Raw genomic sequence first — 16,359 nt, 5'->3', positions numbered from 1 at the left:
GATGAGTGAGACGTGCTTCTGTCACACTTCTTTAACCAGTCCACTATATCAATCTTGAGAGTAAGCCAAAACTATCCAGCTTGTAGTTTCTTTCCTACAAAAGTCATTCCACCTATATGAGATCCAAAGGATCCTTTGTATATCTCCTGTAGCTTCGAGGTCGGGGTAAGAGAAGCTGCATTTGTAGAGTATTTCTCCTAGAAAAGTAAATTGGGTTGCCGTGCTATTCAGGTGGGCTGCCTCATTTTTATTGGCAGGAACCGTTCTTTCCAGTAGGTAGTTAAGGATGGGTTTCCTCCAATCCATGTTGATCTGCAAGATATTCCTATCAATATCATTAGAAGTTTTAGTAAGTGTTCTTACACTGCTGGTGCGAGTATTTTGCAGTCAACTAAGGAGTTGGCTAGCCAAGCATGGTAGTCTGCTTTAGTGTTCTTAGTGCAAAGAATTTGATGAAGCTGGAAGCTTTTGAGTTTCCTCTTCAATTCACTTATTTCTTAGAGGTATTCCTTCATTTTGTCCTCCTTTATGTCATACATGTCTTCCACTTGGTTGGTCATCAACTGAGAACTTGCTCCTGCATGAAGAGCCATTTTGATACCTATTATGAGGACTTTATATTCGGCCTCGTTGTTTGAGGCTTCGAAATCAGATCTCAGGGCAAACTCTAGCTTGTCCCCCTCAGGTCTAGTTAGTATGATTTCAACTCCACTGCTAGCATACATGGAGTAGACAATCTCGTTCATCTTCCTCAATTTGTGTTGTCTCTGACATGAATTCGTCTAGTACTTCGGCCTTGATGGCCTTCTTAGACTGATAAGAGATGTCATACTCACTGAGCTCTACACTCCCTTTGATCATTTTACCTGAAGTCTCAGATTTCCCCAGGATTTGTCGCAGGGGAGTGTTAGTGCGTAATAGAATGTGATAAAATGTAAGGACTGAAAGGAAGTGGGATCGGCCCGAGAACACAGTGAAAGTGCGGAACTTCGAATTTAAAAGCAATTAACTGGCATTCAAGGGATGTATTGTTGAAGGTTCCCAAGTTAAAAGTGTATAAACGCAGAAATAAAATTTGAATAAAACTAGATCTATGTTAGGCTACGGAGAAAACAAAATCCAATACTTAAATCCTTGTTTTTTCCTTTAGATTAGCTACACGCGTTACTCCTTTCTCCAAGATCCGTCTAATGGAGATTCCAACGTAGGAACCCTATAAAAGCGTCCACACCACACCAAAAAGGATGAGATTCAAATTTTGTAGTAGCAAGATTGTACTTAACTTGGTTCTAAACAAAGAAAAACACAAGATAGAGATGAGAGGAAATCTACTTGGGCTCGAGAGAGGAGAGGCCGAATTCCTTGTGTAGAGAGGAGAGAAAACGTATATGAGGGAGGGACTCTAATTAAGAGTTGTGGAAGAAATGACCTAATCATTCAAAACCTAGGAGCAATCCTAGGCAACTTCCAACTATCATCCCAACTTATCATACAAGCACATGACCAAATTTAAGATGGAAAAAATATGCATGTATATACGTTAAGTTTGGATAACATGTTAAAAATACTTAGATGGGCAAATTACAACTACTCTTTCTGAGATTTTGCATAATTATAAATATCTTTTTATTGTTTGAAAAATTATTAATACCCCTCTTATTTTAACGGCAGTCTAACAATTAGTTTAATCCATTAGTTTTTCATCAATATTTTATAATGAATTGACCAAAATACCCTTGTGGATTAAAAATTATAATTTATTTATTTTTTAAATTTTTTTAGGACTAAGTGGATAAATTTTTTATAATTTTAAAAGAAAATTCATCCACCCTATTCGATTTTGTTATAACTTTTTAATTTTTTTTTAAAAAAATAAAAAATACAGTAAAGATAAAGTTGACAATTTCATACATCCATCCAAAAATTACATAATTTCTTCAAACATCAAGGGTATTTATAATTTTTTAAACAATGAGAAAGTATTTGTAATTATGACAAATTTCAAGGGAGGTTGTTGTAATTTACCCTACTTAGATTCTTCATGAGATTGGAAAATTTTTGCCTAAGATTAGATTTGGCCTAATCAAATTAATCACGAATCAAGTGTATTATACTTGCTATGTGATTGGTCAATTTTTCTGAACTGTACACTAATTACACAGTAAATGTATTACACTTGCCATATAATTAGTTTAAATTTGGTCGAATCGAGTTCGTGCAAAAATTTCCTACACTTCACTACTTAAATCCCCACAATTTCAATGCATATCATCACAAACCATAACCATTTTTACTAGAAAATATAAAGATCTCAAAGAACAAAATCAACATCTTTAGTTAGTACTTCTCAACCAAAAAAACCCAACGAAACAATAACTTATTGTCATCTTTAGAGGAACATAAGCAAAAGATGCTAACTAATTAATACTCTGAGCTAGAAAGGCAAGGGATGGTGGCTAGTCGGCGAGTAAGGCGAATAAGGCGAGCTCTTGATGAACGAAGGGGGATTGCTGGGAGAATGTGGCCTGGATGGCGTTGCCGGGGCGACAGGGCTTCTTGATCTCGACGCCATCATGCTGTGGTTATATCTGTTCTCACCGCTCCTCCTCGGCCCTTTTTCCGCCCACTTCAGCTCTTGTTGCTTAACCATAGACGAATATCCCATGCAGCACCCGACGTTGCCCGCCTTCTGTATGTACCTGTTGGAAATATATGCATAACGACAACTGCTGTGACTGATAGTTTATTTAGCTGGTTGCTCATAAACTTCCAACTAATCTGCCGAGTGAGTATAGTAATTTTGTGGACATAAACTATGCTCATGATTCTGACGTAGAGTCTAATGAGACAAGGTCGGCTTAGTAGGTGATTCTTGGGCGGCAGAATGTTTTGTATTAGGAACAAACAAGTCAATTCCAATGTACTCAAGAGATGGTTTGGCTATTTAATTAGGCTTTTTGGTTAATTCCTAGGAAGCTTTTGACAGTGATTTCTGTGCAAGTTGCAAGTTCCCTGTTTGATGTGTTTAGTTCATAATAACAATAATAAGTTATAAAAATTGAAACAGGGCTGCTTATGATAATTTTCAGTTCAAATCAGCTTAATTTAAGCTGTTTAAAAATGGTAAATAAAAAAAAAATACTATTTTCAACTTATTTTTAGATGTTGGAAACACCCCTTTGTATTTTCACTACAGGGATAATTAGACAACTGAAGGGGGACAACTTTGGCCGCTGATCTTTTCTACTTCTCTTTCAAGTAGTTTCAAACAGTCCACGAACATAAATTCTTGACATGTCAATTTTTTCCTTTCTGAATTGCAGTATCAGTAGGAGGAGGGCCAAAGCAGAACATGCAGGCTGCAAATGCATTTCTTGCCTAAAGTTATTGATTTGTAAGTTCTTCGAGAAAAGTACCTCGAAAAACTTCTATAGTTTACGTAAAATTTACACCAACGTTTCGCATCTAACGATGTGAATCAATGTGATGTTAGTACAAGAGTTGTTCGGTTACTGATGTAGCATGATTCACACTGGCTGATGCAAAAGAACATCTAATATTTAGGTTAGAATTTTGTATACCTTTGGCTGAATCTTCTCCCCAAACACTCAATACACTTTCTACCTTCAGGCATCTCTCCCATCCCCATGCTTACACATTGCCTGCAATAAACTCTGCCGCATACCTGTACATGAACAAATAAATCATAAGTGAAAATTAATTTTGTAATTATAGCATGATGTATGATAAGGTGGAAATGAGTAATCACCAAGCAACGGTGGCGACAAATATATATGTAATTGCAGCAAATAGTGCAAATATTGGAGTGCGGAATCCCAGGCCGCCGCCTTCGGCCTCTCTCCATGCCATAAGCCACACTCATTCCACTCACATGGCTCATATCATCATAAACCATGCTTCTCTGATCCCCACCGCCTCCATGATGATCAAGATGATCATCGAAGCTGTTTGCGTAGGCACGATGGTTGTGGTGGCCATAGGCATGGCCTTGTGCCCCCGGCCACAAGTCGCCGTCCTGAGGCCGCTGGTGGTGGCTATAGTAATTGGAATGAGTAGCCCGAGACGAGTTTTCCATCTCCAAGGCCTTGTTGAAGTCTAGGCTGGGCAGTTTGGCTAAGGGAGAGACAGATTTCTCGATGATAGGAGACGGAGACGAAGACGGCCTCTTCTTCTCTGCTTTCTGTTGCCTCACTTGAGCTAAGTCTTGGAAAGTGAGGTTCACTGACTCGTCTGGGACTCCCAAATACAGCTCTTCCAACTCCATTTTGGCCTTTGCTAGTGTTGCCTTATCTCCCATTGCTGATCACAAACACAGTACTCTTCGATCTTCCCTTAGTTTTTCTTGCTGAGTGATGGAGAAGTTGGGATGATGTAATATGGAGGAGGAGGGGGTGCAAAATGCCAAGGTGTTTGGCCGGTTGACGCGTTCTTTCTCAATATATAAAACAGGGCTGTTAAAAGCGTGTTACATATATAGCTGTTAGAGAATTTATAATGCGTGGTTGGAGAGATGGAGCAGGCCCAACGTTTGCATTGGTTCCTACGTGCACTAGCTACTTTTCTTTAGTTTTGTAGCTGTCATAAATGAGGTTTGAATCTTCTATCACACTTTTATGTTATATATCGATAAGCATTCTCTTTCAAAATAAATAATATATTTAAATTAAATTATAATTTAAAAATAACGTTGCATAAAATACATGTATTAAGTGGGATCATGGTAAAAATGAAGCCTAATTTAGATGACGAATCTGAAATTCCTTGACTATAAAGTTATAGGTTCAAACCCAACAATATTTGTAACGTATAGATCCATCAATTATACTCAAAAGTTAGTGACTAGGGATGTAATCCACTAGTTGGGCTATCCAAGGCAGGGGGTGAAATCTTTAGAGCAACCTAGCTTGAGGACAAGCAAGACACTGAATAATCATTATAGAAATTGAAATTTCTTTAAGGGTCTGAGAGCAAGGAGCTTACTTACCTCCCCCTTGGATGATCTTGTCATTTCCAGAACCGAAGTGTCTTTTCTTCTACTTCACAGAAGGGAAAGATGGGTTTAAGGTCAGGCTATGTACCTTGATGATAGGATTGACTCCCACCAAGTCACGGGCCAACCGTGCAAAGACATCTGCATTTTCATGCAAGAAAGTGGTTAGTTGCTAATTTCGGACTCAATTAGAAGTCAATCCCAGTAGTCTTGTCTGGCTCTCTTGGTACTAGCTAGATGCCAAGTCGCTTTTCTACGGGCAAAAACCTCGTTTTCATGCTCATTGTATTGCATAAGCTTCTTTCTCTTCTTGTGAAGCTGAGGAGGATCTTCCATGTCCTTCCTATTGTCTCCTTTTAAGGACTCGACATGCATTTTTAGGGTGTGTATTGATCGTCTGTAACCTTTTCTACTCCTATTTCAGCAAGGAACTTCACCTTCATGTGGTAGGTGGAAACTATAATTTGGAAGACATTTAGGGCTAGGCTCCGTAAAATGACATTGTACGCTGAAAGCATCTCTACACAACTAGGAAACACATCATTTTAGTTTTTTTATTGGGTTAGCATTTCTAATGAAGCCTAATTTAGATGACAAAGCTAAAATTCCTTAACCATATGGTTATGGGGTTGAATCCATCAATATTTGTAATTTGTAGAGCTATTAATGTGAATCTCATAACCAGTGTGATAATAAATATACTACCCTAAGATATAGGACTAAAAATGCAATTTCTCTTCATTCAAATTTATTTTTCTTTTTCTTTTTTAAATTCATCAAGCCATTGGTTACTTAAATGATAATAGGGGTACGTGTGATCATTTTAACTAGAGATAATTACACTACCCTTCCCAAAAATTATACGTAAACTCCATGTGATTTGAAAACTTACATTTAGTATCACGAAATGTGCTTTTGTCTAACAAATAAGTCTTTTCGTTAAACAAGATTCATGAATTTAATGATATTACAAAAGAACTTGATAAAAATTTATATTTACCCCTTTGACTTATTACTGATTTATTGGAGGTCAAATAAATATTTTTATGATCAAATTACTTTTATACATCTTTACATATTAATGTATGTGATGAGGTACATCTTCACCATTACAAGGATAGCTTAGTTATAAAAGACACAGTAAGTTATCATTAAATCAATTGAAAGTAAATAAAGATTTTTATTTACTTAACTTTTTCTTAATATCAACAAATTCAATGAATTTTTACTATCGGAAGGATTTATTCGTTTGATGGAAGTAAACTTCAAGGGTAATAGATGTAATTATTTAAACCATAAAAAACTTACGTATAATTACACTAAATTTCAACAAAGGAGAGTGTAATTATCTCTTTAAACTAAAAAGTGTAGCATGACACATTCTATACATATGTATAATTTTTAAAAACTATTTAGAATTAAATATCTATATAAATTGTACTATTTAATTTTAATAAAACAAATTAAAACTAATATATATAGATGTATATAAGATAATAAGCTAATAAAATATTTTGATTTATAAAAAAAGATACTGATAAACAAACATAAATAATGTGGAGAAATAAACCAATGCATGAGGGGGAAAAAAATAAAAAAGAAAAAGATAACTACCAAAACGTAGTTATGGAAGGGCAAAATAAATTGAGACGTATAAAATAGTTTATTAATTTAAATTAAAAAATGGAAGACCATAATTATGTGACACCAAAAGAGTGCTCTCACATAATAATAAAGTACAGATTCTGCTCCTAGATTTTACTACAAAAGCATCACATGCTGTGTATATGTGAAAAATATTACATTACATAATCCTTAAATATCACATATGCACGGCATATGGTGATTTTTCGACAAAAAAATTAGTTGGAAAAATATTTGTAAATGGCAAAGTACAAAATTTCGTAAAGTTTGGATGGTAAATTGACACAAAAAAATCTACATGACAAGTATAAAAACAATTATAAGTCGAATCCAAAATGTAATTACTCCTCGATAATTTAACAAATAATTTGGTAATACACCATTTATTTATTTATTTATTTATGAAACACTACCACATCAACTTTTTTCTACTTGTGATTATTACTTCCAAATTAACACTCCCAACTTTAACATTTTAATAATCACTTATAAACTTTTTTCTAAAATTAACACTCCCCCCTATATAGTCTTATTCTTAAGAGATAATTACACTCCCTCCTTCAAAATTTAGTGTAATTACATATAAATTGTTGTAGTTTGGGAAATTACATCTAGCATCCTTGAAGTTTGCTTACATCTAACAAATAAGTCCCTCAATTAATCAAAATTTACTGAATTTGTTGATATTAACAAAAAAAAGAGAAATTGAATGAAAATTGATATTTACCCTCGATTGACTGATTACTAACTTATTGCAAGTCAAATAATTTATTTTAGACCAAGTTATCCTTATAACAGTGAAGATATACCTCCTCACATGCATTAACGCGTGAAAATTGAAGACGTATGAGAGTGATTTGGTCATAAAAGATTTATTTGACCTGCAACAAGTCAGTAAAAGTCAATCAGAGTTTTTTCTGAATTTCTTTTATTAATATCAACAAATTAAGTGAATTTTAACTAACAGAGGGACTTATTTATTAGACGAAAGCAAAATTCAGGGATGCTCGATTTAATTTTTCAAACTACAAAAAATCTACATATAATTACACCAAACTTTAAAAAATGAGAGTGTAATTATCCCTATTTTTAACCCGATTTGACGTTTTAGGACCCAAAAACTATTATTTGTTATGTGTTAGGCCAACAACTTGATCATAGTCAGGGTGGGGATGGTAGCAGTGTTATTTAAAAGCATTCTGTTTCAAAACAACAACATTGTTGACTCAAAAATATCAATTCAGAAACAACGAAAGTCCGGCCTCTACATCCAGTTTATATATATGTGTGTGTGTGTGTGTGTTTGTCCTTTGTTTGGAGTTTCCGAGTAAAAACCATTAGTTCACAGTAGATACGAGGAAGTCGAGATGAACTGCTGTGCTGGTCACAGGCACTTCAAACTTCCAGCAAGCTTACAGCTTAGCTTATAGGGAGTGTTTAAAAAAATGAATGTTGTACAAAAAATTAGAAATTGCAGCAGAATTCAAAATGGAGTTGTGTTTGTAAAAAAATGAAAAGCAGAAAAAAGCTGTTATTAGGAAAAAGTGTAATTTACTCTCATGTGATATGAAAAATGAGCAAAAAACTCCATGTAAAAGTAAAATAGCAAATTACGTACCACTGTGTTTTTTAAAATTTAAGCAAATTACCCTCTATCCAAAACAATTGATAGAAGGTAATTTGCTTCATTTTTTGAAATACAAGGGGATAATTTGCTAAAAAAAAAAATTACAAGAGAGGTTTCGCTCGTTTCACATATCACAATGGATAAATTGCATTAACCCAAAGTTATTAAGTAGCTTATATTTTTTTGACAGAAAGAGAAAAGAAAAAATATTAATTAATTTCCCCAAAACCTAAAAAATAGATAATAGCATCTAGCACGCATTTTGTCTTTCTTCTTCGTGTTTTCGAACTGGCTCTGTGATATTGGCATATATGATCGTTTTTCGTTTTTCTGTCCTCAATAATTTTTAGTTCAAAATTTCGCGACATCAACAAAAATACTAAAGATGTCTGAACCGAAATTTGGTTTAAATGACATTTTAATTCTAAAAGGATCAAATTATAGTCAAAAGTTTACGAGTGGCGTTTCTAAAATATTATATGTAAAATTTATCGGAACCCTATCAAACGAAATCCGAATCCCGCTATCAGAACTCATTTCCCTGAAAATATTTATACAGAAAACAACCAATTGAACAGAGTTGAATTGTTTGTTGTGGATTAGGCGTCATTTACAAACCACGCCTATCATTTTAATTGCCCTCCAAAGTTGAGGCATTCATGGAATGTATATTATACACGTTTTTGTGACAAATACCGTGTTGTTAGGTTTATGATTATGTTTTTTTTGTTCCTTGTTGGATTTTTTTTACGGAAATTGTGATATTGAAAATGAATAAATTATTCATTTATGAAAAAAATAACAGTCTATCTTCATGTATTTTAAAAAACGAAGGAAATTGTTTTATTTTGAAAAACACATAAAGATAAAATAAAAAGGTAATATTGAATTGAACCCTTTCTTTCACACTTTCGGTTTGTGTTTGGTTTTTCTCTAAGAGTTCCCATTCGGCTGTAGATTAGTTTATCAACGTTAGGACAAGTACGAGACTTCATATACTCTTTTCAAGTCAAAGTAAATTTAAAAACAAAAAAAAGCTTTAATAATTTTCATTATTGCTGCAAGTTGTTATTACATGGGGAAGATATTGCTGCGACAAATGAGAAATATGTAGGAGTCGTATACAAGAAAGTCGAGTTAAACTCCTTATCTTTAAAACAATTACTGCCCCGCTCTGGTGCTGACGGTAATGGTGATTTATCTCCAACACATAATAACTTGTAATTTCTAGGTAGCAGCTCTACAAACTTTGACAAATGACGAATCAAAAAATATTTTAAAACTCTCTTAGTAAAAGACATAATATTAATTTTGCAAAAACTCTTTGAATTGTTCTAAAATGCTTTTCAGGTTTGATTGAATGAAATGAGATTGAATAGATATATCCAATAAAAAAGAATACTTGCTAAAGATTATGAATTTCGCAAATAGGGGCAAAATGTATGTAGTCTTGATTGGTTCCCAATTTTTGGTCCTATGGCAAAAAGGGCATCAAACAGTCAAAATAGTGAATATAGGGAGTTGTAGCCACATAAACATAGACGAGCATATGTGGCGCACTGACAGAGAGAGTGATAGTGAGAGAGAGCCTACTGAATCGGCAGTAAGCAGCATAGAAAGGGGTGAAGTCAAAAGAATAGCAAAACCACTCCACTTGCATTATGAAATGTTTAGCAGTTTGGAACAATAAACTATCAAGACAGACTGCAGTTGCTTCATCCGCTAATGTGGATGGAAAGTGAACACAAATCCCTTCCACTTTGGTGAACGACACAAGCTACAAGGAAAAACATAGCCTGGGATGCGAAACATTACAATGTGGTCACAAAAGATACATATATATATGTATATATATTTATGTAATTCGACAAGGTAAACCTGTGGTTTCAAGACAAAAGAAAAGGCACAAAAAATCTCAATCTGGTGAGAAGGGTCTCAATCTCACCCGTCTTCGCGATTGTTCTCCTGATCCACACGTCCAGATGTAAAGCCTTCATCAGCTGCATTTTCTTCATTCTCGCCTGCAGTTCTTGAGACCAAGCAGGGTCCTGTAACTGGTACCCCATTCTGCCCCAGATACATATCCAGAGGTAAGGTAGCAGCATTCATTAACGTCGTCAAGCTCATTCCAGCGGCTTCTGCAAGAATGTCGTCTTCGCGGTGAGGATCGCAGTTCAAGTCCAACTGTCCCTTGTTCGTCTCTTCCAACTCGGTTTGATTTCCATTCTGGTTTCTTTCGTTGTCTGTATGATGACTCATATTCAGCAGAGCATGTCCGGCAATATCTTCCCTCTCTAGACCAACTTTGACAGAAGCCTTGTCCTTCCCCTGCGCAAGCTCAGCCTCACGTTCCGATTGCCGTTTTTTCTTACGCATCATCAGTGTCTTGAAGCGTCGTCTTACGGTCAAACATACGTTGCACTTGCACATGGGCTCGTGCTTCCCCTTTCCACTTGGGGGCTGGATGCAGACAATGCAAGTGCAGCCAGGACGATGCCGAGGATGTCTTGTGGTGGCACCAACTGACGACTCTGCTATGTCGCTTATGTTGTCTCCTAGAACTGCAGCAGTTGCCAAGGCATCTAGGCCAGAAGGCTCACCTTCTCTCGGCACCTTGTTGTCTGAAATTTTTCGCTTCTTAGAATCTGGAAAAAGCACAAGATATTGGCAGTTGTATGAATATTGATTCTTTGCTAAGTGAACACAAAGAATCACCAGCACAAATGACAAACCAACCAGATAATTTTTTTGACAAGAGACACACACAGGTAATGTTTGACAAACTCTTAGACCTAGAATCGACTGTTTTTGTTCCATCAATTTCATTATGTAAAAGCAGGAAACTGAAGGTGCCACCCCCCAGGCTTTTCCCTTGGGACCATTGCCACAGGGTGACTCCCTGCTCCAGAGAATCTATCCATGCCCGGAGGGAAATGATATATTCATATACTTTGCTCTCTTTATCCACTCTCGCTTCCCCAACCTTGGACCCAATTAGCAGCAGTCAGGCGATGACTAATTGTACCTCAAGAACTATCCAAACACAAGTTATTTTCACAAGCCAGAATTAAGATGAAGCTTACTATGAGACATGAGGAACGAAGTGACCTTAGCTCTTATCCTGTCTAATGATCTTTTCTTCTAATTGTTGAACTATTGAGAATGAGTCAAACTAAGTTCACACAGAAACAAGACTTCTTATTTAAGGTGGTTCTAGAACATCTAAAGCAATTCAAAATCCATCTGTTCACATTCTTGAAGTTCCATATTGATAGAAAATTTGACAGCTAATCAGGCTAATTGCAACTAGTCAAAAGGAGTACCAGTATTTTATTCTAAATTTCTTAATATTCCCGAATGAATTACAAACACCAAAAATTCACAAAAGTTGGTTCAAATAAAACAGATAACGCGTTTTCATCATCTTAGAACACACATACCAACCATCTAACTCATTCAACATGTATAAATCTTAACGGAGACCTGTTCTTATTTTATCTGTTTCTTGCAAGTCTTACAGAAAAGAGTAAGATAAATATATACTGGACTTATTCAGCAACCTATGAAGGTGAGAACAAGAACAAAGAGAACGTGGTACTTGAGACGAGAGCTCATATTTTGGTATACATGGCTCAGATGATATGTCGAATAACGTGTTGAAACATTTTTTAATGCTTGGTTAGAACCTAAGGTAGTCTTATTATGTCATCTTGCCCCGTTTGATGTTCTGCTAACCAGCAATATGTAAGAAGTCAAAATGCATGTTTAATGCGGCTGGTGGATTTGGGCACTTAAGGCGATTGTTTTCCATAATAATGGGATTCTCAGCACAAAAAAGAAAAAGCACTGGAAAAAGAATCTAATACAGAAATGGCCTTATATCTCCAACCAATATAATTGTGTTCCCTAATTATTTCAAGGGAAGAGATCAGACTTGAATACAAACCAGATAAATTTGACAAGTAAACAGCTTACACAGCATACTTAAATTTGTGGAAGCCAAGACGAATATAAAATGTGCATTGGAAGTGAAGAACTAACATAAGACATGCCAATTGATTTTTCTTGAAATAATAAGATATTAAACCATATATGAACCATCCATTAATCATCTCACATCAGATATAATGCGTATGACCAAGGGAGTTAGTTAACAGGGCATACATGTTCATTTAAAATCATGCAGACAAACACTAACTGGCGTACACTCTATACTTATAAAAGGACACGAGCAGACAATGGTACACTTGGTAGTTTGTGCATGAGGTGATACTGTGATTGAATTTGTCAGTGCTTGTGGGTGAGAGAGCTTTCAGTAGATGAGATTGTGGTTCATACCCTTGTAAATACTTATGAAAGATTCCAAATCCCGTGGATTTATATCCTCTGGAGCAGCACATGATGACCTGGACGAAATCATCAAAGAATATGTAAGTAAAACTTCTCTTTCTTTGGCAACTGTTAGTAAATGCCACAGCATTTTTACCACACCATACAGAAGGATTTCACTATACAAATTCAGCAGGCTACCAAAGTTTGTGTGAACTATACCAGACACCACTTCTCAAGCTGCAATAGCTATTACAGCTTTCCTAGCTATTCTGATCACAGTATGTTTGGATCACATGAACTAAATTCATCCTTTTGGAATTGATGAAAAACCTACCAATTTGACTAGAAGAACTTCTGAGGTTCCAATTCCTTGAAATCAAATAGTATATTTGTCGTTTCCTAGTAATATTTGGGAAGATTTTATTAATTTATTTTTCCAAAATATATCTTTTGCCAGAATTGAGAAAGGGCTTTCAACTTATCTGGAAATGAAGCACTTAGGGTGCCCTGTGTTGTTTCCCTATTTTTAAAACTATTTCTCTTAAGCATGTAAAAGCCAGAGGCTATGCAGGTGCTTCTTGAGATGCATGGCACTATGATGAATAAGTCAAAGTTTCTTTTTCCAACTATGCCCTTATTGATTTTGTAGTATCCTTGTGCGTGTAGTAATATATATGTATTCCATGGGTGAAGATACATACACAAGTGATACAATCACATGCATATGTATGATGTTATGAGTATCTCCTGTTATTAGTTTATATATAATATGTACAACATGCACAATAACCACTCTTTAATTCATTTTTATTGATATTCAAAAGTTATATAATTAATATTTGGGATAATTACATATACCCCCCTTATTTATTATCTATTTACACAAACCACCACTGTCTTTTGCTTAATTAAGGAAACCACCCATGGTAGCCAAAAACCAACGGTAGGTAGTAAATAGACCATACTTCAGGAGTGTAGATGTAATTTTCCCTTAATATTTTTCATGTTCCTAGCAGGGTTGACATGTTTCTCGTGTTTCTCATGGGTGTAACAAATAGACCACAGTTCAAGGGGTGTATAGATGTAAATATCCCTTAATATTTTTCATGTTACTAGCAGTAGGGCACAGTGCCCTAGTCAATGCATTTGAACCATGCAATGTAGTTAAAAACGAAAAGTAAGTTTCTAGTAACAATGGAATTCAAACAGAAATGAAATTGAAGGAATGAAACAAAGACAATAGAAGAATTTTAGTTATGCAATAGGGTGAAGTAAAACAAAAGAATGATGCCAATGATTTAATCAGGCAACTTTTTCATTTTTTGTTCAGTCAATTATGAAGCATAGAAAGTGGTGCTAAGCCATTTCACTCTATCACAAACAATCAATTTGTGATCTAATCAGGCAACTTTCTCATTGTTTACTCAGTCAATGATGCATAGAAAGTTGTACTAATTTCACTCTATCACAAACAATCAATTCAAACCGAAAATTCTAGAGAGTGGAAGTTGAAGAAAATAATCTGCCTTCTTGTTCATCAGTGCCACTTGTTGAAGGGATTGACCAATGCAATACAATTGTAAAGGAAATGTAGACTGAAGTTACTTGATCTAATGATAGAAAATGCTTCAGTAGGTAATTGGCATCTCAGTTTCATGAGGAAGAAGAAAGGTGAAGAGAGTTCTCTTAGAATTAGGGTCAAAGTGAAAATGTTCAGTTGCTCCGAAATTGGTTATCAAGACCGCAATTTACTACTATACATGGATTGAAATTGGGAGCAAAGGGTTTTAGTTTAAGGAGGGATTTTACTACTTAACCGATCTAACTCCCACAAAGCTTTTTCATACGAAAAGGTTAGTTAAGTCATATCACATTTGGTATACCAGATTTAAACACAAGCATGCTAAGGCTTCATAAAAAGTATAGACAACTGATTCATAAATATTTCGTATTTTCGTATTACTATTCAAGCAGAAAATTGTTCTTCATAAATAGTATAGATATATCATCCACATATATCTAGAGTTTACATATATTGTTAAAACACACAAATCATTGTTCATATGTGCATGTTTTTCTTACATGATCAACATAAAAATACCATTGAAGCATTTGATCATATTAATTAAAGATTACATTGTCAATATTCCCCAAACTAAGTCACTTTCCAAGTTCAAGGGGAATATCTGCATTCAAACAGGAAAATGTAGTTTTAAGTTACAGCTGTAGCTGCTTGACCTAATGCTCAATTTCAACTTATTTCCACTTTCTAGCACCTTATGTAAACAATCTCAATTGTTTGTTCTTAGCCCCTTCTCCAACTTCATCTAAAGATTAGCACTTCCCTAAAAGGAATAAGCTTTTGCAGAAAAGGCTTTAGCATTGGACTGAATCATTTAATCTTTTTCGGTTATCATGAATTAAGAGTTACCCTGAGGCCTTAAGCAAAGAAACTCATGAGTACCAGTAGTTATTCAGTTCATTTCTCAACATTATTCTATCTGTATTATTATACTATAATGTAATTGATTGCTGCAAACTGTCCTGTCATCTACTTCGATTTAGTTCCTAAAGGCAAGATTTCTTTATACTTATCCATAACATGGTGAAGTTATTTTTAAGTTCACTTCTTTCTTTGCACAAGCGTACGCTTGATCTTTGTTCATTGAGGGCTTGACCAGAAGTTACTTTTACAGAAATATTCAAGTCTGTATCACCAGGGGAGTAACTACATAACAAAAATTTCAATTAATGCACTACTTCTGGAGCAAGGAAACTAAATGATTATGAAACTTGACCTTTTCGAGTCCCATATATTATCTGAACATGTCCACTTTGCAGAAAGAAGAGCATGCACAGGCAATCTCCGCCATTTTGAGCAACTATCACATTGAGCCAGTTGCTCCTGCTCCCTGATAAGATTACCAGATATTGTAAGCAAATGATGGAGCAATTTAAACCTAATAAATAGTTAGTCATAGATATATGGCCCCAGCATAAAACATCAACCACTTGAAGTAATCATTGCATAAATCTCATTTTCGCAATATTAAGAAGCTTGAGACAAGTCCGAGTCAATTGCAAATCTTTCTTCAACTTTTAACAACTATTACAACATTGAAAACATCATGCAAAAAGGTCCATAGCCCAAAGGAAAATGGGCCTAGTGCTAAAGTTATCTGGTTAGAGGATTCTACACTTACACCATTATTTAGCCCTCTAAACCTGATTCATAATATACTAGTTGATGGTGCTTTCGTCTTCGAGCAATAACAAAATTAGGACTTTAAAAATTAGTATGTCTGAGAATAAAACTAAGCTTAGGCACAAGATTCCTGAGCAGCAGATTATGAATACACAAAGACCTTACTGAATGCATAAAAAACTACAGTCGAACAGATTCCAGTTTGAATTATGTCCTACAAGTCATTGATAAACTTTATGAGATAAAATATGGTAATTCTTACCCAGAAGGTCGGGAAGTGAAAATTGTCCTTTTCCCAAATATTGGAGGTTCCTAAACCAAAGAAAAAAAAAAAGAATATTAATAACAATAATCAGGATATAAACAACCACTAATAATATGAAAATGCAGAAAGGAAATGCCACTTTGCCCTAATAGTAGTACTAACCAGGGCATAAAAACGAATGAACAGGAAGAACATTTTCTAAGAAAATGAAGATTACTGAATGAAACTGACTTACTTCAAATTCTTCAAATTCATGGTCCTCAACCATGACAACA

General features: G+C 35.0%; 2 protein-coding genes across 2 annotated transcripts in view; both read right to left on the bottom strand.

The window, feature by feature from the left end:
* LOC105163975 lies at positions 2,315 to 4,476 on the bottom strand. Its single transcript, XM_011082512.2, has 3 exons — positions 3,770 to 4,476; positions 3,582 to 3,685; positions 2,315 to 2,699 (listed from the first exon to the last, which is right to left on the bottom strand). The coding sequence occupies exons 1-3, from the start codon at positions 4,316 to 4,318 to the stop codon at positions 2,435 to 2,437; spliced, it is 918 nt and encodes a 305-aa protein (XP_011080814.1). The 5' UTR covers positions 4,319 to 4,476; the 3' UTR covers positions 2,315 to 2,434.
* Positions 9,920 to 16,359, bottom strand: part of LOC105163856 (B3 domain-containing transcription repressor VAL1) — an 11,415-nt gene continuing 4,975 nt past the window's right edge. Inside the window, 5 exon segments of the mRNA XM_011082352.2 lie at positions 9,920 to 10,927; positions 12,621 to 12,688; positions 15,413 to 15,526; positions 16,082 to 16,131; positions 16,320 to 16,359. The exon segment at positions 16,320 to 16,359 is cut by the window's right edge and continues 10 nt beyond it. Of these exon segments, the coding sequence (XP_011080654.2) occupies positions 10,224 to 10,927; positions 12,621 to 12,688; positions 15,413 to 15,526; positions 16,082 to 16,131; positions 16,320 to 16,359 (976 nt within the window). The 3' untranslated portion in view covers positions 9,920 to 10,223.

Source organism: Sesamum indicum, linkage group LG6, assembly GCF_000512975.1.
Source record: "Sesamum indicum cultivar Zhongzhi No. 13 linkage group LG6, S_indicum_v1.0, whole genome shotgun sequence".
NCBI lineage: Eukaryota > Viridiplantae > Streptophyta > Magnoliopsida > Lamiales > Pedaliaceae > Sesamum > Sesamum indicum.
Note: the sequence above shows the minus strand (reverse complement) of the source record. Positions and strands in the feature narration are given on the sequence as shown.

Coding starts and splice junctions, on each gene's coding strand:
- LOC105163975 (XM_011082512.2), bottom strand. CDS start 4,318: ATGGGAGATAAGGCAACACTAGCAAAGGCCAAAATGGAGTTGGAAGAG. Junction 3,686..3,769: donor TTTGTCGCCACCGTTGCTTG/GTGATTACTCAT, acceptor GTTCATGTACAG/GTATGCGGCAGAGTTTATTG. Junction 2,700..3,581: donor GGGAGAAGATTCAGCCAAAG/GTATACAAAATT, acceptor TATTTCCAACAG/GTACATACAGAAGGCGGGCA.